This window comes from Cynocephalus volans, chromosome 6, assembly GCF_027409185.1.
Source record: "Cynocephalus volans isolate mCynVol1 chromosome 6, mCynVol1.pri, whole genome shotgun sequence".
Lineage (NCBI taxonomy): Eukaryota > Metazoa > Chordata > Mammalia > Dermoptera > Cynocephalidae > Cynocephalus > Cynocephalus volans.
The window spans coordinates 119510778-119533987 of NC_084465.1; the positions used below are offsets into that span (position 1 = coordinate 119510778).

General features: G+C 49.6%; 1 protein-coding gene across 6 annotated transcripts in view; it reads right to left on the bottom strand.

Moving 5' to 3' along the window:
* Positions 1–2972: 2972 nt before the first annotated feature.
* POLR3E (RNA polymerase III subunit E) overlaps positions 2973–23210 on the bottom strand; it is a 29522-nt gene continuing 9284 nt past the window's right edge. For 3 of the 6 annotated variants that reach the window (XM_063098844.1, XM_063098842.1, XM_063098843.1), the window contains 18 exons: positions 22879–22956; positions 22007–22122; positions 21527–21609; positions 19695–19802; positions 19292–19341; positions 18133–18252; positions 16966–17051; positions 16685–16729; positions 16509–16600; positions 14318–14438; positions 11317–11398; positions 9596–9655; positions 9319–9476; positions 8844–8905; positions 7833–8356; positions 5845–5922; positions 4262–4387; positions 2973–3333 (listed from right to left, as the gene is read on the bottom strand). In XM_063098844.1, coding sequence (XP_062954914.1) covers positions 3277–3333; positions 4262–4387; positions 5845–5922; positions 7833–8356; positions 8844–8905; positions 9319–9476; positions 9596–9655; positions 11317–11398; positions 14318–14438; positions 16509–16600; positions 16685–16729; positions 16966–17051; positions 18133–18252; positions 19292–19341; positions 19695–19802; positions 21527–21609; positions 22007–22122; positions 22879–22956 — 2046 coding nt within the window. In that variant the 3' untranslated portion in view covers positions 2973–3276. The remainder of the gene's footprint in view (positions 3334–4261; positions 4388–5844; positions 5923–7832; positions 8357–8843; positions 8906–9318; positions 9477–9595; positions 9656–11316; positions 11399–14317; positions 14439–16508; positions 16601–16684; positions 16730–16965; positions 17052–18132; positions 18253–19291; positions 19342–19694; positions 19803–21526; positions 21610–22006; positions 22123–22878; positions 22957–23210) is intronic. The other 3 variants (XM_063098846.1, XM_063098848.1, XM_063098847.1) reach the window with 1 other exon arrangement.

A 23210-nucleotide genomic window follows, 5' to 3' on the forward strand; every position in this document is an offset into this window, starting at 1 on the left:
TGCTGCTGTATTCAGTTTGTATTTTGTTGAGGATTTTTGCATCTATGTTCACCAGGGATATTGGCCTGTAATTTTCTTGTAGTGTCCTTGTCTGGCTTTGGTATCAAGGTAATGCTGGCTTTGTAACATGAGTTTGGAAGTATTCTCTCTTCAACTTTTTGGAAGAGTTTCAGAAAGATTGGTGTTAGCTCCTCTTTAAGTGTTTGGGAGAATTCAGTAATAAAGCTGTCAGGTCCTAGGCTTTACTGTGATGGGAGACTTTTAGTTATGGATTCAATCTCCTTATTATTGGTTTGTTCAGATTTTCTATTTCTTCATCACTCGATCTTAGTAGATTGTATGCTTCTGGGAATTTATCCATTTCTTTTACGTTATTCAATTTGTGGGCATATAATTGTTCACAGTAGTCTCTGATGATCCTTTGTATTTCCTTGGTTATCAGTTGTGATGTCTCCTTTCATTTCTCATTATATATGAGTCTTCTTTTTGCTTAACTAGAGGTTTGTCGATTTATCTTTTCAAAAAACCAACTACTAGGGCCAGCCCGTGGCTCACTTGGTAGAACGTGGTGCTGATAACACCAAGGCCATGAGTTCAGCTCCCTATATAGGGATGGCCGGTTGGCTCACTTGGCAGAGTGTGGTGCTGACAACACCAAGTCAAGGGTTAAGATCCCCTTACCAGTCATCTTTTTAAAAGAAAAATTTTTTAAAAACCCAGCTACTAGTTTTGTTATCTTTCCTATTGTTTTTAGTATCATTTCTTTTTTTTTTCCTAAAAGATGACCAGTAAGGGGATCTCAACCCTTGGCTTGGTGTTGGGAGCACCACGCTCAGCCGGTGAGCCAACCAGCCATCCCTATGCAGGATCCATGGTAGTATTTATTTCTACCATGATCTTTATCATTCTCTAACTGGGCTGTTCGTTTGCTTTCCAGCTCCTTGAGGTGTACCGTTGGGTTGTTTACCTAAGATTTTTCTTTTTTTGACGTAGGCATTTATTGGTATAAACTTCCCTCTTAGAAATGCTTTTGCATAGGCTGGCGGATTAGCTCAGTTGGTAAGAACATGGTGGTTTTTTTTTTTTTTTTTTCCAATAGGAAGAAAAGGCACAACAAATTTTATCATATAATGTGCATGGGGGAAAAGACAAAGCATGGGGGAAATCACAAGATAGTAATGTCCAAGCACCAAGGTCTAAGGGTTCGGATCCCCACACTGGCCAACTACAAAACAAAACAAAATGCTTTTGCTGCATCCCATAGGTTTTGGAATGTTGTCTGTTTTTGTCTCGAGATATTTAATTTCCCTTTTAAGTTTTTTGTCTCATTGGTTGTTCAGGAGCATGTTTAATTTCTGTGTATTTGTGAATTTGACATTCCTCCTGTTACTGATTTCTAATTTAATACCACTGTAGATAGAAAATAGATTTCATGATTTCAATCTTCTTAAAGTTGTTAGGAGTTCTCTATGCCCTAATGTATGATCTGTTCTGGAGACAGTTCCCTGTATGCTTGAGGATATGTGGTCTGCTGTTCCATATATATCTTAGGTTATTTTTGTCTAATGTGTAGTTGAAGTATGATGCTTCCTGATTGTCTGGTCTGTTCATTGCTGAAAGTGGAATACTGAAGTCCCCTATTATTGTATTATAGTCCATCTCTTCAAACGTATTAGTATCTGCTTTATAAATTTAGGTGCACATATTTACAATTGTTTTATATCTTCTTTATCAATTGACCCCTCTATCATTATATCATGACCTTGTCTTCTTAGTTTTTTATTTAAAGTCTGATATAAGTATAGCTACTTCTGCTCTCTTTTGGTTTCCATTTGCATGGAATAATGTTTTCCATCCCTTCACTTTTAGTCTATGTGTGTCCTTAGAGATGAAGTAAGTCTCTTGTAAGGAGCATAGAGAACAGGTTTTATCTTTAATCCATTCAGCTACTGTGTCTTTTGATTGCAGAGTTTAATCCACTTACACTCATGGTAATTATTGACAGTTAAGGACTTCACTGTTTTCTGGTTGTTCTATGGATACTTTGTTCCTCTCTTCCTGTCTCCTTTGTGATGGAGTCATTTTTCTATAGAGGTAAGTTTTGATTCCTTACTTTTTACCTGTTGTGTATCTACTACAGATTTTTGCTTTGTGGTTTCCATCATCCTCTAGGGCTGTACTGTCTCATACTAGCCACATGTGGCAAATGAGCACTTAAACTGTAGCTTGTCCAGACTGAGAGTGCTGTTAAGTGTAAAATGCCTAATTTTGAAGACTTAGTACCAAAAAAGAATGTAAAATATAAATATTATATTTTTGATTACATGTTGAGCTAAATAAAATATTCTAAAAGTTAACCTGTTTCTTTTTCCTATTTTAATGTGGCTATTAGAAATTCTCACATACTTCTACTGGACAGAGCTACTCTAAGGACTTCTCCCTCCCTTTATCAGCTCCCTACCCCCTTTACTACACTCACTGCTTTGAAAGAACAGACAACACTGCCGTCTTGCAACCAGCTGAAGACAGCAGCACCATGATGCCAGTTTACTATTAGCATTTATTTAAAAAATACACAAAATATAAGCTTTTTACATCAAAGTGTGACAATCTCACTTAAATATTGTTCCATACTTACCTGGTTTTGTCTGTATCCTTGTGCAAACGTTAAGAGTACATGGGTTTGACTCTAAACTTTTTGCTGTGGTTCATGTAAACAGTTGAGGCTCCTATATAAAGTAGGTTGTTGTAACAGATGAAGTGGCCACAGAAGCCCCACAGTAAAACAAATTTGGTTTGTTTAATGAAATTGGCAGAAGTCTTAGCAGACAGATAATCTAAGACTAAATATTGGCTTCTAGGCATTTTAATTATTAAAAACCTTGAGGTTTTTAACTTGTAAACATAACTTAGACCTTGTTGGCATTAAGTTTAAAAAGGAAAATATTAAATCATGATTTTCATCATCCTGCCCATGTCAGTATACACTCTCTTTATTTTGAGAATGAAACCAAATAATAAGCAAAATACATCACGAATTCCAAATTGTCCTGCAAAGAACATCCTGGCTGGTCTCTTCTGGGAGTGATGGAACTTTAGCTGACCCTGCCACTAGCTGAGTATGATCCCCTCTGTCCACTGGGCCACAATGCCACAGGCCATGAGATGGTCAGTTCCTCTTGCTCCGTATCTGCTGAAGGAAGTCGAGACTCTACTTCCGGCTCTGCTGTCCTTCCTTGGGTTTGGATTCATTGGGTTAGTAGTTTGCTACTACTGTCAAGACTGTACTGTCCCTTTAAGGTACCACATGCCACCATAGCTTACACAGCAGTCCTATGAAGAGAGAGAGAAACAAGCTAAGGGCAGATTTTAGCAGGAAAGGTAGCTACTACATTCTGTCCGGAATATCAAAACTTGTTTTATGAGTAATGAATGGAAAACAAATGGAAAATCAAGAACTGCCTAACCACGCTGCCATGGTAACTCCCTGGTCTCCTCAGTGTTTTGTACCTTGGGCCACCTTTTCCTCAGGGATACAGTGAAAGACCACAAAATGAATGTGCTTTGTAAATACAAAGTACAAATACTGTTAACAAGTTGACCAGAACAAGAGTGCTTATCGAATAGTATCACTTACATAGCCTTAGATATTTAAGATACCAGTTCAAAATATAAGAAAACTGTCATCAGCCTTGAGTTCCAATGTTTCTGCAAATGTGATATTTGTACCACAGTGAGTTCAGAAGAGTATTACAGATGGCACACTTAAGTACTCTCACATACAAGGATACTCCAAAAAGTTCATGGGAAAATTTATATTTTAATTCTATTTTTCCATGAACTTTTTGAAGTACCCTTGTATTAGATAAATGGTAGTCTTTTTTAAATTAAAATGATTCTACCGAATTGATTCATGCAAGTGTTAGTACATGGCTATGGAGTCAGCATTCTAATCTGGGCCTTATCACTTTACAGGAGAAGGATCTGCTGAACCAGACTATCTGAAGAGGTCAGTCCTTGTGTGCATACCCATCCCACCAGTGCCAATTATCCCCTGTGGCTAAAGACAAGACTGGCTGGCGAGGGGTCCCGAGGAAGCCACAGTGGGAAGAAAGACACCAGACTCGAGTCCTTTCCACACACTGTCAGCCTCCATCTACCACAGAGGGAAGAACCAGTCACGAGCACCCTCATTTTTAAGTTAGTGGTCAGAGCAGAAGTGCAGAGCCTTTAGGTATTGTTATGCACAAAACAGATGTACCTTTAGCACTTTATCCACCTCCTGTTTACTTAAATCTTCTCCACACTCTTGAGTCAACCGAGATTGGATCATGTTCCGGCGTACCCGGTAATTTTTTGAAAAAATTTCAAGCAAAACCTGTCGATGCTTTAGCAGCAAAAACATGTTATTATGGGAAACAATGACCTAAAAGAGAAACATCCCCAAAGACACCCAAAGCTATGGACCTAACCCCACACTGCAATCTCTCATAAAAGTCCTCACCCAGCACTTTCGGTTAAAAGATGAGCAAGTGGCCAATTTGCTATTTCCTGAGACCCCGATAAGATGATGTATAGAAATAAAGGTGCACATCCACAAAACAAAAGAGCCAGTTAAGGGACATCAGAGGACGAGCAGCTTAGACATGTATGTGCATGATAAAACAAAGGAGTGGTAACTGATTTAGCAGGCAGGGGAAGTCACAATCCAAACTGCATGGAGAGAGGGGAAGGGATCAGAAGAGGGTGTCACAACTCATTTAAAGTCTTGACAAACATGCCATCGCATAAAATGCGTTACTCCTCAAATAAAAATTAAATAGAAAGGGTAAAAGACAGCAGTATGTCCGACATCTAACTAAGAATTCTGAAAGAACAGGACACAAAGGTAAAGAAACTATTAACTCACAGGATTTCCTAAAAAGACCCAACTGCCTAGTACAATATTGACCCACACCAGGGTACATCTGAAACTGCACTAACACACAGATAATGAAACACTCTCCAGTGTGGGAAGATCATAGGTAAAATTTAAAAGACCAAGAAGGAATTGTCATTGAACTTCAACAACTCTGAAAACTTAATACAACAGAAAAATATCTTAAATTCAGAGGGAAAATGATTTGCCCTTAAAATTCTCATCCCAGACAAACAATAATACATGAGGGCAAAAGAAAGCCATTTTGGGGCATGAAAGAATGCCCTCAACTCCTCTGTCCCCTTAGAAGCCAAAAGAAGCCAAGATTCTAGAAGCCAGCAACAGTTGTGGGAGGAGCCCGTGTTGCTGGAGAAGCAGGAGGCAGCAGGAGAGGCTTCCAGGGAGTCACACTCAAGACAGGTGTCACCAGTGGTGTGCATGTGTTCACAAAATCATGCAGGTGAAAACAGGAAGTAGTATAAAAAAGAAACGTTATCACAGTATACTACTGATATGTGGCCCTACAACGAATAAATTTTCAGTTCTTTTGGTTATAATGCTATAAACAGTGACAACTGATTTAACTAAAACACTGTCATATGTCTATAGCTCTGCACATTCTCCCCACACGATTGAGAGCTAAGTCCTCATCCACCACAATGGGAAGCCCATTGATAACATCAAGCTGATACATCCAGCAGCAGCACAGACACATTTTGTACATATTATTTTAAAAACTGAGATAATTCTTTTATTGGTATCTTCTGGTAGTTAAAAATTGATCACCTTTGTCTGAGGAGTGGGAGTCAGTCACCCTCAAAATAACCAATTTCTCTAACCCCAAACCACCATACATCTTCCCAAAGGCCTCAATTCCCCAGGAAACCCCCTGGTCTTGGAGAAGACGGCAGCAAAGATCACCTCACCTGGTCACTCATGTCTCCAGACTCCCAGAGGGCAAACACCTTCTGCTCATCCGGGGAAGCAGCGGTCTGTGGAGGAAACTGACCGAGGCCCAGGCGTGAGGCAGTCTTGCATCTTCACCACAGGAGCTACTGCCCGCCTCGCCTGCCTCACCCACCCAACCTGCACAGCCGGGGTCTAGGAATGAGGGCTCCAACCCCAGCTCCTGCCACTGACATTGTGAGTGCCTTGGGCAGCCACAAAACCCGTGTCTGCTTCCTCACCTCACCATGCGGAGGAGGCCACCACCCCCCGCACCTCACAGGACATCTGTGCTGTGGGAGTGTGACTGTCCAGGGAAATGCCCAGCAGATGTGTGGGGAAGCCGGATCCTTCTATTTTTCCCATTAGCCTGGCATTAGCTCAACTCTCTGCTCCGGTGCCCAGCATCCTCCCACCCTGAGATGCCAACCCTCAGATGTGTCCTGAGAAGCACCCCCTTCCCCATAACTCCTTCTGGGTACCCCTGAGATTCAACTGCTTCCCATAAGGACTGTGACAGGGTGGGTTAGAGGCCTTGTCTGACTCCCAGGCAACCCGTGCCACTAGGTTCAACAGGGTCCGAAGGTGGACCAGGAAAAGGGTGGCAAAGGCCTGGGTACCTGGAGAGGGGGGCACAGAGGGAGGGGCACCACGTACAGTGAGTTCCAGCTTCACAACATAAGAAACAGTAATGGTTACCACCATTTAAAGCCCTAGGTGGGGCTTTAAATATACAATCCCATCCGATCATTAGAAACTGATCAGCAGGCTAGTGTTACTACTCCATGAGGAAAGTAGGCTCGGAGAGACATACTTACTGCCCAGGGTCACACTACTACTATGCAGCAGAACCAGGAGCTCAACTCAAGTCCTTGTAAGTCTACCTGCTTGCCCTAGGCCTCAGTTTCCTCGTGTAAAAAAAAAAAAAAAAAAAATGAGGAGAGACAGATCTGAGTTCTCTTTCATGCAGGACATGGCTGCAGTACGGTCCCCACATGAGGATCATGGGGACAGAGCTCCAGATAGGGCCAGAGTCTCCTGTAGGTGCCAGCCCTACACCATGGGGAAGCAGCACAGTGAGAGCAGGTTCTGGGGCTGGGCCCACCTCGGTCCTGCGCCTATGACCACTCCAGCAGCCCAGGGCCACCTCCACAAAGTTAGGCATGTGCCCCTCCCTTGCCTAGCCCAGCTCACAGAGAAGGGCAAGCCTAGAGATAACTAGACCCACACACTGGGAGGGCAGGAGCCCGCACCCCCAGTACCATCTGTAGGAGACCTCGCCAGGGAGGCTCCCGGCCAGCAGGGCTGGATCCCGAGACAGCCCAGTCAGCCTGGGATCCACAGGGCCTCCTGTCCTAGTTTCTGTCCCTCACCTATGCAACGATGGCCTTGGCTTCAGAACACCACCCCAGGCTGCAAGTGTTCCTAATCTTGGCACTGGAAACATCATCACCCCCTTGTTAGGAGACAGCCACAGCCCACCTCACCCCATGTGCTGCCAGGTCTGGGCAAAGCAAAGCTGGCAGGAAATACTGAGGTGCCATCAGGGACAGGGAGGTTAGAAACCAGGAAGGGAACCTACATTGACTGAGGCCCTGCTATAGGCCAGGCAACAGGCCAGGGCTTTCAGACACCTTATTTAGCTCTTACCAAAGTCCTCTGATACAAAACCTATACTCCCTACTTCAGATAAGGGCACAGAGACTCACAGAGTCTGACTTGCCCAAGGTCACACACAGCCACCACAAGAGAGAACAGGTTCACACCAAGGACGGCTCTCCCAGGTCCCCATGCCATCTCCACACAGCTAGTCTCCCCAGGGCAGATAGGCCCAGGCCATTCCTGAGGTGAGTAGACTTCTCCCCTAGCTCCTTTCTGCCAGGGGAGGTGCTGCCTGCCCAGGTGCCCTCCTGAAGGGCTGAGGGCCTGGTTCCATCCACCTGTCCCAGCAGGTTCAAGGTCTACTTACAGGCACCAGTATCTGCTTGCACCCAGCAGCCAGCACCGTGTCCTGCAGCATGCGGTCTGAGATGCCACTGAAGAGCGTGTGGCCAGGGGGCAGGCTGGCCAAGTGCAGGTTGAAGAGGCGCTTGAGCTCGCTCAGCGTGAGCACAAACTGTTTCTGAAAGGTGGCCTCCACAAAGGCCCTCAGTTCCCGGGCCATGGAGGTGCTGGCACAGCCAGGGGGCGGGTGCCCATTGAAGCTGTCCCCGCCTGCTGCCCGCCCGGCAGGCAGCCCATTGGCCATTCTGTTGTTGAGGCCACCGCTGGGTGAAGTGTCCATGGGCTCCTCTTCCTCTGCATCCTGCTCCTCTTCATCCTCTCCCTCCTCGCTCAGGGGCTCCTCCTTGATCCACACATTGGGTGGGACTGTGGGCGCCCGGATCTGCTCCTTCCGCCACTGCAGCTCCCGCTCCAGCAAAACGTGGTTCTGCTGGGCCTTGGTCTTGGCAGCTTGGACCCGCTGCTCCCCAGACACCAGCCCAGCAGGCCCTACAGGAACAGAGGCAGTGCTGCACAGGAGGGCACAGGGACCATGCAAGACCAGAGGCCCAGAGGCCCAGCAGGGACAGCCGGGGCTGAAGCAGGTGGCTCCGCCTGCGCTTTCCCCCCACCTTCTGTGGGGGACTTTAGCCACCCCAACAGTGTGGGAAGAAAGAAAACTGGAGGAAAACGCTATTCCCGAGTTCCGGGAGTCAAGTGCAAGTGGGTTGCTGCTGAGTTCCTGCCAGCAGGTTGACCTAATAGGGAGAGCAGGCCTCAGGGACCTGGGACTCAGACGCAGACCCAGTGTATACGAGGGGCTGAGGCTTGGCTGCTGGACAAGCCTTCAGCTGAGGACTGTGCATGGTGGGGACAGGGCAGAGGGCACAGAAAGGATGGCAAACAGTGACAACCCTGTGTCCCCATCAGGCCCAAACGCTGACCTTCTGAAGCCAGAGTGTTTGACGTGGGGCCTGCCCAGCCCAAAGCCCCTCACCTGATTGTCCATCCGGCTTCTTTGGCATGGTTTCCTTCACCAGATTATAAACTTTTTCCAACCTGAAAAGAAGAGTAAACCCTTTAAACCATGTCCCCTACCATCTGCCTTCACAAAAGAAACACCCCCTTAAGCTCCAGGACATTCTGGTTACTGCAGACAGCACGTGCTTGGAGCTCAGCTGGCCTGCCAGGTCCTCTTCCCCTGCAAACCACCTCGTCCTCTCACCAGGCTCCTGTTCGAGTGCCTGTCCTCTCTCCCTCACACCCGGGCCCCTCCCCACCTCTCCAAACACCTCAGCTCTAATGCTCAAGAGTGGCCCCGCACCCAGCAGTATCTACCAGCATGGAAGACGGTGGTGCCTGCGGTCCCCGACTGGCCTCCACACCCGGATCTGGCCTGACCATGCCCCTCCCGGGAGGCAGGGCTGCTGGGGACCGCCGGCCACCCTGTGTCCCGGCCAGCAAGCTCATACTTGGCCTGGATGCCTGTCCACAGCATGTGCTGCCGCTGGACCACATCCGGATGCTTCTTGATGAAGTCACCATCATAAGGCAGGATGAACTCCCAGCCTCTGTTGATCCTCACCACAGCCATGTGCTCCAGGAAGTCCTTCACGTCCTCGGTGCAGAGCTGAGGGGGAGGGGAAAAGGACGAGCCCCAGCTGAGGCTCCTTGGCCCCTTGGCCCACAGCCAACCCTGGCCCCGCTGGCAGCAGGCCTGGGCCTCAGGCCACAAAGGACCCCACTTACTTTGGTCACTGTCGCCACCTCTTTCCTCACTACCCAGCGGCTCTGTGTGAACTTCCACATCTAAGGGAGGAAAAGCAGCATGTTCCAGGAGGCAGCAACAGGCTGCTCCTGAGAACGTCCCCAGAGCCCACCCGGCGCAATGGTCTGAATGTCCCCCCAAGCTCACAGTGAAGCTTAATCCCCCTCATGGTATTTGACACGCTGTGTCCCTGTGGGACTCACAAGAGAGTCCCCACCAAGAAGAAGACCTTCACCAGAAACACCCCCTTGACCTTGGACTTCCCAGCACCCAAAGTGTAAGAAATTCTGTTAGTTTATAAACTACCCAGTTTCAGGTGTTCTATTATAAGTGACAAAAAATGGACTAATACATCCGATGTACTAGTACTAATGTACTAATACTAATACATGCTCCTGCCCCTAGGCAGTCACTTCATCTGAGCCTCCCTCCATGTTCTTCTCTGTAAAGGACCTCCAGGGCCCTCTCCTTCAGGGCCCTCTCCTTGAGGGTCCTTTCTTCCAGGGCAGCTGAACATCCCACCCGACCCGACCAAAACGTTGCCTGGCCTTGCCCATCTCATCACCACTGCACCCAGTGCCTCCTAAGACCGTTGTGAGGGGCACAGCCAGGCCAGCTCTCTGTAAGGGCAGCACTCACGGTGGTGGCTCCTGATGGCCTCTCGCTGCACCAGCCACCTGCAACCCCACTCTGCCTCAATAGCTCTCAGGCCCCCTGAATTGCTTCGTGGGGGTGCCTGGGAGAGATGAGGATGGATGTCTGAGAGACACAGGGGAAAGGATGACCTACGATGAGTCAGATCTGACCCAGACCCTCTCATAGTCGTGATGGCATCTGCATGACTAGAGAAGTCACAGCAGGCAGGCGGCTGAGGATAAATGGCACCCGCGCCCAGGTAAGCCAACCTGGAAGTGGCTGTCACTGCACATTGACACCTCCCCCCCCCCGTCCTGAGACGAACATCCACTGCTCAGGCACCTCAACACTAACTGCCTAAACCAGCTGAGGACATTCAGTCTGGAAGAGAAAACGTACACTCTTCGAACAGCTTAGGGGCTGCCCTGTGTGACCAGGCCCATGCCTGAGCGTCTCAGGGGTCACCGCAGACAGATCCAGGGAGGCACATCCCAGCAAACCCAGAGCACAGCACCAAGGTCTAGGGAGGCAGTGCGGGGTTCAAGGTCTGGGGAGGGATTTAAGTTCTGAATATGAGTGGGGTGGGACGATGGAAAGGAGGGATGAGCTGGCTCAAGAGTGGCAAACTCAGGCGACACGCACGAGGGAAGCAGAGGCAGCCAGGACCACAGTAAACTGGGAACCAGCAGCCCATCCAAAGTCGGCGCCATGCAGAGGATATTGGCCCAGCAGAGCCAGACTGTCCAATCACTCCTGACAGCTAGAAATCTGGTATCAAGACTTTGATTTGTAAAAATGGACAACTAAGGCAATGTTTCTAAAACACCATCCAGGCCAAATAAAACATGCTCCTTGGCAGAACACAGCCCTTCTGCAACCTCCAGGCTAGAGGAACTCAAAGGTTCTCACACGCCCAAGGCTCATGGCTTCCAAGGGGAAGGAGGCGGCGGCGAGTCCACCCCCACGGCGCACCCCTCGCACCCCTGCCCGCCTGCAGCTCCGGTGCCCCTGTGCTGGCCCATCCTCCTCCTGCGCCCCAGTGAGGAGAGCGCACCCCAGAACTTACCACAAAGTCTCGGCCCCTGCAGAGCACCTCAGCAGGCACGCCACTGTGAGGGCTAGACGAGTCCTTGGGGTATAGGATGTCGCTGCCAACATAAGCGGGGACGGCAGGTCACTCCCTGGCCTTAGCTCCTTCTGCTCCCTCCCCCCCAGGCTCTCCAGCTGCAGCCCAGGTACATGCCTGAGCCCCAACATCTTCCCCTGGAGCCTGGCTCTGTGAATACCCACAAGGGAAAGATGTGCCCCCCCCCCAACAAGAGTTCTTCCTCCCACCCCTTCTCCCCCCGCCAGCACACACCTGGCCCACCCAAGGCCACTGCATGTTCAGGGAAGGGTAAAAATCTCAGAGACACACAAGAGGAGGATGCAGCCCAGGGCCACAAGGAGCCCAGACTCTGGAAGACAGCCAGTCCCACGTGCGAAGAGTGTGTGACGCCAAGAGAAACTGTGATGGAACAGCTACAAGGCCTCCACTTTGGCCCGTGAGGTGTGTGAGCAAAGGTCAGAGGTCAGAAGCGGGAGGGCTGGGGTCTGAACGGCCCTCAGCAGGGGTGGAGTTAAGGCTTCGGAGAGAACAGGAGCAGCACTCGAGGTGCAGAGAACTGCAGGGTGAAGGCCCAGGGTGACGAGGCACACGCCCCCCACCCCAACTCCAGCCACAGACGCTGGAGCCCAGCAGCGCAGCACGCCCCAGGCACACCTCGCCTCCTCTGCTCTGTCCTTCCTGGCCACGAACAATAACTCATCCCTCAAGGTTGAGCTCCATGGGACAAGGACTCTGCCTATGCTGTTCACCGCTGCCCCCCCAGAGAAGGTGCCCACTGAGTGTGTGCTGAGTGAATGAGTACGGCTCACATGGGGGATCACTACACTCAGCATGCACAGCTGTGAGGCTGCCTGCCCCACCCCCAGTTTCTCAAGGACAGGGACAGTCCTGAATGAGGGTACAGTGCACAGCACAGAGTAAGCAGTCAAGAAATCTGCACGAAGGTGTAAATTCTCTGTGATCTCCTCACAGGGACGCGGAGGCACAGGGCATGGAAGGACCGTCACCCCTGGCCTCTGGCGCAGCAGTGTGGGCAGCATCTGAGCAGGGCTCGCAGAATACCCATGGCCCAGGAGTCCCTACCCACAAGTTCCAGGACAGGCCATAACTGAAAGGACAGAACCACCAGGGCACACAAAAAGCCCAGTTTTTAGTTGTGACACTGGGTTCTGATGCCAGCCCTGTGCCTGCTTTGCTGGGAGATGTCTGGCAAGTCCCTTTGCCCCACTGGCCCAGTGTCAGGTGTGTGACGGGATGGCCCCTCCTGGCTTTCATTTACTGGTGGCATAAATACTTGTGGGGTCTTCAAAAAGTTCGTGGAAAGATTTGTATTACCTTTTAATTCCACTTTCCCATGAACTTCCTTGAGTACCCTCATCCGCAGTGGTCTCACTTAACGAGTGGTGTGCCATAACTAAGGCCTTCCACAATGAAGACTTGTGTAACAGAACGGGGGCCCGAGGGCTGCCCGAGAGCTGCCCGAGACAGTGATCGCCTGTCAGGCACCTGCTCACCAGTGCAAGTGCGCCACCCCGTGGCAGTCCATGAATATACTTCACAATTTATTTGGCCAACCAACTGTGAAATGAAGTTTTTTTTTTTTTTTTTTTTTAAAGATGACCGGTAAGGGGATCTTAACCCTTGACTTGGTGTTGTGAGCACCACTCTCAGCCAGTGAGCAAACCGGCCAGCCGTATATGGGATCCGAACCCGGGGCCTTGGTGTTCTCAGCACCGCACTCTCCCGAGTGAGCCACGGGCCGGCCCCATGAAATGAAGTTTTTGCAATGAATTACTCTTTTTTAAAATCTAGAGCAATTCACATTTTGTCAGACTGTCCACCTTACACTACACTACTTAAAAATGAATCTTTACTAATGTGTTTTATATTACACCCCTTAAAATTAATATAATTTAAGTATGTATAAAACGTAGCCGCAACGTATTTATCAAGGGCCTACTGTGCGCCAGGCATTATACTGGGCACTAGGGCTATTAGGGATTGTCAAAATACATAGTCCCTGCTCACTTGAAACTGACAGTCTGGTGGAGGAGGTAGATAGTATAGTGGAGGAATCACAGAAGAGAAACCACTGAAAGGCATCAAGACACAAATTCAAGACCTATGAACCCCAACAGGATGTGTAAAAAAAAAAAATTTACACTTAGATACATCTTAATGAAACTGGAATGCCAAAACAAAGAAATTCTTAAAAGCAGCCAGAGGGAATCATAGGAAGATTACCTTCACAGAAACAAGAATTAGGTTGACAGTGAATTTGTCAACAGAAACAATGAAGTCAGAATACTAAGAAATTGTATCAATGTGTGGAGGGAAAATAATCTCCAACCTAGAATTCTACACTCTGTAAAAATATCCTCTAAGAACAAAGGTGAAAAAGACATTGCGTTTCTAGGTAAACAAAAATCAAGCAAATTCATCACCAGCAGAACTGCACTACAGGATTCTTTAGGCAGGAGAAAATTATCCCAGATAGAAATTTTAAAAAGCAGAAAGGAATGATCAGCAAAATAAAAAGATAAACGAAAGCTGATCTAACGAATAGCAACCGACTGGAGAGGGTAATGTCTTGTGGGGTTTAAAATACAGAGAGAATCTAAATACACAAATACAGTGGCACGTGAGCTGGGAGGAGGATAAATATATCACATTTTAAGATCTTTGAGCTATCTTAGAAGAGGGTAAAAAGCAGCAATTAATATTAAACTGTGGAGAGTCACAAATGCAAGCTGAAAATCATAAGCTAACTAATGCAAGAGTCAAGAGAACAACTTCCACTTTAGGAGAAAATGGAAACATAAAAAATAATCCACGAAAAGGTAACAATGAAGACAGAATACAATGCAGGCAGGACAAATAGAAGCACTATGGGAGATTTAAATGACATTAAATTTAAACCGCTTCAGGGCTCCCGTTAAGAGATGTCAGAACTGCTTACCTCTTCACCACCCAGTTTCCTTGGACCAACATCGCCACCTTCTGGATGCCACGCAGAACAGCCACCGAGTCCACAGAGGGGCCTAGGAGGCTCATCAAGTTGGCAAAAGGCATGACCTTCACTGAGGACGAAGCAGGGGACATTAGACAAGGGATAGAGGCCCTGCCCGTCCTGTTCCCCCACCACGAGTCTGTGCAGCTTCAGGCTCACATAACGACCCCGGAATGTGCATAACAGTAACGACATCTTACTGTGTGCTTCTCTCCAAATCCTCAGCAGGATTCCGTGAGGAAGCACCAACCAAAGGAGACGAGGGGCCTCGGGAGGAAGACTACAGAGGGCCCTTCAGAAAGTTCGTGGACTCATTCTTCCAATTCTATTTTTCCACGAACTTTTTGAAGTACCCTCATGTTACCATTCAGGCACAGAAAGGTTTCAAAACTCACCCATATGCACTTGGCTAGTAAGTGGCTGAGCCAGGACTGAAACCCAGGCCATCTGCTCATCCCCAACCAGACGAGCCTCCAGCCCACATGAGCACTGGGCAGGGCCTGGGAAGGTCCAAAGTCCTCTGTGGAAGGCAGTGGCCTGGCAAACTCCCCTCTCTAATTGGGTCCCCAGAGACCTCACAGTGGCATCTCAGAGAAGCCAGGCATGGGACTCAGCTCTGAGTTCAAGGCTCAAGTCCGCTGTTCACCAGTTTCCCCAGCTTTAGGACCCCCTAAAGCTTCCGGCCCTCAGAGACCTTAAGGAGACCAGTCCCTACCGCATGGAGCCTAGTGAGGGTGCCAGGACACAGTGCAAGTGATAGCACTTTATTATTAAAATGACCCTCGTTCACATTCACATGCCAGGTTCTGTGCTAAACCCTTTAGAAGCCTCATCTCTCTGGATCCTCACATCAACCCCCAGCCACTATCATTAGTCTCTTTTTTTTTCACTTTTATATAAATGTGTTTTTATTTTAAAACAGGTCTATAAAAGTAGAAATCACATACAAAAACACAGATTACTCTGACATGTTAGCAAAAGAGCTTATGGTTGGACTTCAGTTTGGAAGTACTGAATGTAAGGGCATCTAGAAGTTGGAGTCCAACCAGATCCCATCACCAGCCCTTGTCCCTAATCTGTAAACAATAATTTCTTTTTTTTTAAATTTTTTTATTTTTTGTCATTTTTTCGTGACCGGCACTCAGCCAGTGAGTGCACCGGTCAGTCCTATATAGGATCCGAACCCGCGGCGGGAGCGTCGCCGCGCTGCCAGCGCAGCACTCTACCAAGTGCGCCACGGGCTCGGCCCTGTAAACAATAATTTCAAGTAGTAGTTAGCACCTTTTAACTGCTGAGAAATGAATGAATAATCATTTCTGTGTGACACTACTTTAAAATGCTCTTCCCTAGGTCCAAGCAGATAAAGGCACACTGTTGTTTCTAACACTTAAAAGTTTGACCTAAAAAAATAAAAAACAGTTAATGTAATAAATGATAGGTTGGGCTTTTGTTGTTGCACCTTAAACATATGGGGAACTTCATGTCCCTTTCAATCAAAAACACACCCTAGACGCCCGCTGTATTTTTCCACGCAGCTGCCATGCAGTCTGAGAGCAGAGAGCACCACTGTCACCTACATAAGAGGCAAGACTCCAGTGTTGAGCCTTTTGATAGCACCAGTGATTTTTTTTTTTTTAAACAGGTACACAGAAGCAAAAAAGATTAAGTTTTCCTTTTTTAAAAAGCATTAGTCTTTCTTATCGACAAACTAAAGCTCAAGGGCCGAGCCCGTGGCGCACTTGGTAGAGTGCTGCGCTGGCAGCGCGGGGACGCTCCCGCCACGGGTTCGGATCCTATATAGGACTGACCGGTGCACTCACTGGCTGAGTGCCAATCACGAAAAAACGACAAAAACAAAAACAAAAAAAAAAAAAACTAAAGCTCAAAAAGATTAGTGACCTGCCCAAGCTCACACAGCAGGGGAGGGCAGGGAGCCAGCCACCATGCTGTCATACTGTGAAGCTGGCCAGGCTCTGGGGAGCAGAGCCCCCAGCCTCACCCCTCAGTCCTGGGCTAACACGTGTCAGGTTATGAATTTTTCATGCAGTAAAGGCCCTGAACACAAGCCACACGCCTCCCGTAGACTCAATCCCAGGAGCCGGCAGGGCCGGGGTCCCCAGGATCAGAGGAAGGCACCCACCGTTCTTCATCAGGATCTTGATCTGATCAGCCAGGGGCAGGGTACGCAGCTGGGCCATGGACAGGACATTGCTGGGGGCCACAGGCTTGTCCCTGCGAGAATGAAGGCAAGGGGTTAGCGGAGGCCAGTGCCCAGGGCGGGAGGGGAGGGGAGGGCATTCTGCTGCCCCTACTCACTTCACCTCCTCCTGGCTGGGCGGCATCAGCATCATCAGGTACTCGCTGTGGGGAGAGGCAGGGGTCAGCGGCTCAGAGGGCTTGGTCCCTGAGCTCACAGATGAAAGCTCCTGCAGAAAAGGGGATCACTCCTCCCAGGCCCACCCTCCTGGCCTTCTCCAGAGGACAAGGGCCCCACCTCACTCCTCCCCCTTGCCACAGTCTCAAAGGAGGACCCTCCTGGGGCCCCTGGGTGGGCACCCAGCCCCTTAGCCCCCCACCCAGTCAATCCCACATCCCACCTGGGAGACTTGATGAGCTCCGTGTTCTCCACCCCACTCGAGCCCTGGCACAACAGGTACTGGCGCTCATGCTCTGAGCGGCTGTCCTGTTGTGGGAGAGCAGGGTGTGGGAGGTTCCTCAGCCGATGCCCCAGGCCTGGCCACCCTCAAGGCCTCCTCCACCATCCATAGTCCTCACGCCCTAAGGCACCTCACATGGCTCCAAGGACCATGTCCAACTCCTGAGCACAGCACCCAAGGCCTCTATGACATGGCCTCAACCACCTTCCTTCCTGGCTTTATGACCTGCCCAGTCCCACATCAGAGCCTCGGAGCCCAGTCTATAACGCAGGAACACTACCAGCAATGATTAAAGTAATCACTAACATTCATCTGGCACCTATTCTGTGCCAGGTTCTGTTCCAATAGCTGTATGTATACTAACCCGTCTCGTCATAACTCAACGAGGTAGGTACTATTATTACTATTCCCATTTTACAGATAAGGAAACTGAGGCTCAGACAGGTTAGGTTACTTGCCCCCAGTCACACAGTAAGAAGTATCTGGAAGTCTGACCCTGAGTCTAGGGCTCTGTCAACACAAATCTCTTCTAGGAAGGTTCCAGAGAAATCAAGAGCAGCGCATTCCCCCAAAAGAGTCGAGGAGCCTAGCGCATGGTGTCTTCGGGAACTAATATTCAATTGCTTTCCTAACCCAATACAAGCACTAGGTTCTAAAATCAATACAAGAGATGAAAACCAAGCACAGTAAAAATCCCACTAGGCAGGGAGGCCGTGAACTTGGGGCACATGGCAGACGGCTGGTTCTTGGCACAACACCAGATGAGGCGTGTGGCTTGTCTTCGGGGCCTTTGCTGCATGAAAAATTCATAACCTGACACCTGTCAGCCCAGCAAGATGCTCTGGGAGATCCCAGGGGGCCAAAACTACCACTGGGTAACAGCAGACTAGCATCCCTGTCTCATGCTCCCTAGGGGCGACCACTAAGTGGCAGGCTGGAAATGGGGACAAGCACCCAGACTGGCTCCTCTCTCTGTGGCATGCCCAGGGGCTATGGTGGAGTTTGCAAGAAGTTAAGGGTGAGGCAGGAGGCCACACTGCTTCTGGGCACTGGGGCTCCTCTCCCAGCACCTACCCTGGGGCCAGCGTCACAGCCCTGACAGCTCACCCGTAGGCCGTGGTAGTGCAGGTGGACCCAGGGCTCCTCTGCGTGCTTCTTCTGCAGGAATTCATAGGACTGCACACGGCGCTGGCGGGCCTGCTCCGACTCTGGCCGGGAGAACCGCACCTGGAGGAGGGATGGGGGCAAAGTCATGCCTTCAGACCTGTGACCCTTCTTGGGCTTCCATCCCAGCCCCCTGCTGGGAGATCAGCAGACCCCACATGGGGTATTTCTACTCCCACCTCCCTCTTCCTTTCCTGACATGGGTCTTTTAAATTCAGTTCCCACTGTGTCCCTCTCTGTGACCTGACAACACAAGCCAGGGAGCAGCTTTCTCTTGCTTTTCCTGTCCTGGCTGGGGGCTTTGGCTGGATTATAGAATCCTGGGGTGCCCAAGCCACAAGGGTCTTTCAAGCACATGGGCCTAACGATGCCTTATCAGACAAGGGCCATGAGGCCCAAGATGGGCAGGGAGTTTCTAACAAGCTTACTGAGAGAACAGGACAACCACCTAGCACTGAGCACCACCATCCCGACACCAGTGACGCTGGCGTTTGCCAGGCCCAGGGATGTGCAGACATCCACCACAACTTTAATCATACTTGTGTACTATCTGCAGCATTATCTGTGCAGCATTTTTCTTTGAATACTCATTTTAACCTACATAGGGGAAACTTTATAAACCATAAATGCAAGGCTAATATTCTCCTTATCTTTAAAATTCAGGAATAACTATTAAAATGGATACTGTTCATCTGCGGATCATTAAAAGGACAGAACCACAGTTAATCAACATGGAATGCAGGCTCCCATTAGATCCACGCCCCACGGAAGACTGTGTCTGTGGGTTCACTGGGGCTCCTGGGCGCTGTCTTCCTGTTCTCAAGCAATTCCAGCTGAGCCTGAGAATCCCATCCATTATGTACAACCAGGGCTGACATCCTGGTTATAGCAGTGACAACTCAGGCTGAGCAGAGATTGGGTTATTCCTCCAGGCTGCCCAGCAAGAAGGTGGGAAAGCACGGACACCCTGTACCCATTTCACACGTGGGTACAGAGCCCTTTGCTCAGAGCCTCCTACCCCCTGCTGCCTCCAGGCGGCTGAGCTACAAAGCTGGTCCTGCTGCCTCCCAGACTGCAACCCCCTCCTGAGGCCACAGCTCACCGTGATCTGCTTAACATCTTCTTCTGCCTCATCCTGCGAAGAGTCTCCCGCTGCAAGAGAAACAAACTGCCACTTACAGTCTGTGGTGAAGCCCCCAATACCCTGTCTCAACCCCAGCCATCAGGAAGGCCTCAAGCCGGCATGCCTGTGAATTCTGCTTGTAGACACAGGCAAGCTGGTGGTTCTCAACTGCAGGCAGTGTTGCCCCTGCAGGGGACATTTGGCAACATGTGAGACATTTTTATTTGTTGTGACCACGGGGGTGGCTGCTACTGGCATGTAGTGGGTGGAGGCCAGGGATGCTGCTAAGCATCCTACAGTCTGATCCCCTTGATACTCTTCCCCATGACCAAGCCATCCAGCCAAGACAGACAGACAGCAGCGCTGGGGATCCAGGGCTCACCCTCATTGGCTGCCTCCCTTTCCCGGTGCTTGGCATCTGCCTTATCCAGGTAGGAGAAGCTGGGCCGCAGCTGCAGGATGCCATGTAAAGGCGTCAGGTGGAGCTCACCTGGCAGAGGAAGGAAGGCTTAGACCTGCCTCTAGGAACTGGGGCTGACCCACCCAGCCTGGCTCAAGGGAATCACCAAGTCCTCTGAAGGCCTGGGCTCACTGCCAAGCCGCCTCCCACCCAAGCTCCAGCCCCCAGTCCTACAGTCTTGGGACCATGTGGCCCTGCTGGACACAGCAACCACACACCTGGACTCTTCTGCTCAAAGCCTCTTCCTTCAGGCCTGCCTCTGAGCCCTGCAACACTCAGGGCCCTCCCAACCTGGTCCCCTCCGCCCTACCCCAACCACTTGCCCCACTGGGCAACTTGTCCACACCAACACACCCCGCTCTTCCCCTCCAGGCCTTTCAAAACCACTCTCGCCACCCCCACACCCATTTCTTCCCTTTCTTATCCTCCCATCTCTTCCAGTCAAAATCCCACCCATCCCACTAAGAAGTCTGCTAGTGGCAATGTGGCCAGAGCTGGGTGAGGGAGTGTCTACAGGGTCTCTGACAAAGACTATGATTTTTCCTAATGATCCTGGCTGCAAGGGATGTGGTTCAAATAGAAGACTATAGTTATTTGACACTACTTTTGATTCTCAAATTTGTTTGATTTATTTATTTTTTTATTTTATTTTTTCTAACAATGACCGTTAAGGGGATCTTAACCCTTGACTTGGTGTTGTCAGCACCACGCTCTCCCAAGTGAGCTAACCAGACATCCCTATATAGGGATCCGAACCCGTGGCCTTGGTTTTACCAGCACCACACTCTCCCAAGTGAGCCACGGGCCAGCCCCTCGTTTGATTTATTGCTTTAGAGACTCTTAAATGCTTAATTAAGCACCTTGTACTTTTTATCAGTTATTGAAATATGACTCACATACCATACAATTCACCCATTTAAAGCATACAATGCAATTTATTTTAATCTATGAGAATACTTCAGAAAGTTCAGGGAAAGATTTGCATTCTCTTTTAATTCCATTTTTCCATGAACTTTTTGAAGTACCCTTATATTCACAGAGTTGTGTAACCAGCACCATAATCAATTTTAGAACACTTTAATCACTCCAAAACTAACTGGTTGATCCCCACCACACTCTCCCCGTAGCCCTTGGTAACCACTAATCCACTTTCTGTCTCTATGGATTTGCCTATTCTGGACATTTCATGTAAACAGAATCATACGATATGTGGCCTTTTGCAACCAGCATGATGCTCTCAAGGCTCATCTGTGTTGAAGAATGTACCAGTGCTTCACTCCTTTATTTGGCCAAATAATATTCCATTTCATGGACATACCACATTTTGTATGGACATTTGGGTTGTTTCCAAATGACTACCATGAATAATGCTACTATGAACATCTGTGTGCAAGTTTTTGTGTGGACACGTTTTCATTTCTCTTGAGCAGATGCTGCCTAGGAATGGAATCAATGGCTCTTAAGTATCTCACATTTAAAAACAAAATTCTGCCACTTGTTCCAAAAATTATGCTATGTTGTGTGTGTGTATCTGTGTCCCAGGAGGACAATGACCTTGAAGTCCCACCCCTATCAGGTCGGCAGTGTCTGGCCAGAAGTATCCAAAGGTGGCCACTTCCAGTCCCCCAACAGTAATTTCTGTTATTTCCACACCTGCCCAGCCCCTACAGGTATCTAGTGTTCGAGGGAGTTGGGAGCTGGACACCAGGCTGGGTAATGCCTCTCCCTTCCCCCAGATGCCCAGCCCTGGATACCTTGCCTGTAGAGCGCAGCTGCATAACGGGATGTGTTACTGGTGGTCTGGGAAGAGCAGAAGGTCTGCTTGTCCATCAGCTTCCTGGGAGACAAGGAGAACCAACATCAAAGGAAGGAAGCTCCAGAGCCAGGGCCACGCCACCCCAGACACTTCTGAAATCCAACAGCCAGGAACCGAAGCCACAGGGCAGCCTAAGTCTGACTCAGGAGGGTAGCTGGGGGATGAGAAAACCCACTGCTTTGTTTGTGGACCAAGGGACAGTAGTGGGTGGGAGCTCCAGGGACCAGCTTCCCACTCGCCCAGGAAGAAACTGGTGGGAGAAGCTGGCTCAGCAAGGGAGGGTTTGCGGCAGGCCTAGTCTTCCAAAGGCTGGGACACCGGCAGGGAGTCCAACAACAGGACAGAAGGCATCAATGTCTTTAAGGCCTTGTGAAGGCTCATATTGGAACACAGTGAAGCACTCGGGCCGGGAACTCACGAGGAGTATGTGCTGGTCTCATCGGCGCAGGCACCATCCACGTTCAGTGCGATCTGTTCCCCTTTGCTGCGGCAATAGTTGGGATTCAGGGTGTCGATGGCCATCTCAACCTCTACCTGGAGGCACCAAGCACCCCCCGCCAGCTATGAGGACCCCAAGCCACCTCCAACCCTGACACAGCCACCTCCTAACCCTAGTCCTTGCCCAGAAGCAGTAGTGACATGTGGCCCTCACCAAGGGCCCCTAGACTTCAGTCCACACCAAAGGCCACAAACCTAAAGTCCAACAGAAATGTCAGATCTCCCCTTTTTTTGTGGGGGGAAGGGTGTTGGTGGTTCATGCACTTTTGTGTGTCACCCCCTCTACTGCCAAAGATCCAAACTAGGTGCCAACACTGACAAATTCCAGACATTTCTCACACAAATCCTTATTTCCACCCTTGCTAGAGACATCAGTGGAACTAGCAGGACTGGAGCAGCATTTTCACGTGGCCACGGGGGACAAGAGCTGCAGCTGCCCCTTGAGGGTGCGTGTCTCCCACTCTCCTTGTCCCCACCAGCCCTGCCTTCCTGGGCACTAGACTTTCCTCACATCAGCCCCTGCCACATGCTGGGAACCTGAGCATACACGCAATCCCAGTCTCTCACCTGGCTCGAGCCTCTTTCCTCTGATCCCCCGCAACTGCCTAATCCTGTGCTTTCTGGAAATGCTTTCTTCCTCAGCTTTCAAGGCCCTGTGAACTGTTGGTTGTCTTCCTAATTCTGCAATCGTTCCTTCTCCAGGCTCCAGCCCGCAAAGGGCCCATCTCCTCACCTCTGTGGGCTCCCTAATCACCCCTCCCCTCCCCACTTCCGTCATGGAGGCAGCCCCACCTTCTGCTGCTTGGGCTTGATCTTGGCTGAGAGGTGTGGAATGTCATCGTAGGTCATCGAGGCAGGACGCACGGGGTACTGGGGAGGGGAAGGGAGCTGTCAGTCCACCCTGACCAGAGTTGGGCTCCAGGCACTCTGGTCAAGAATCAACAGCCACCTCCACCCCCACCCCAAGCAGAAACCAGAGGATCCAGGGCTCCTAGTGGCCCTACCACCGCTCTACCACAAGTCTCCCGCTGGCCTCTGCCTGCAGGCCCGTTCTCATCAGCTCCTCCCAGCCTCCTTGCAAAGGGCATTGTTAGGATATATGACTCCACAGTAACAAACCTAAG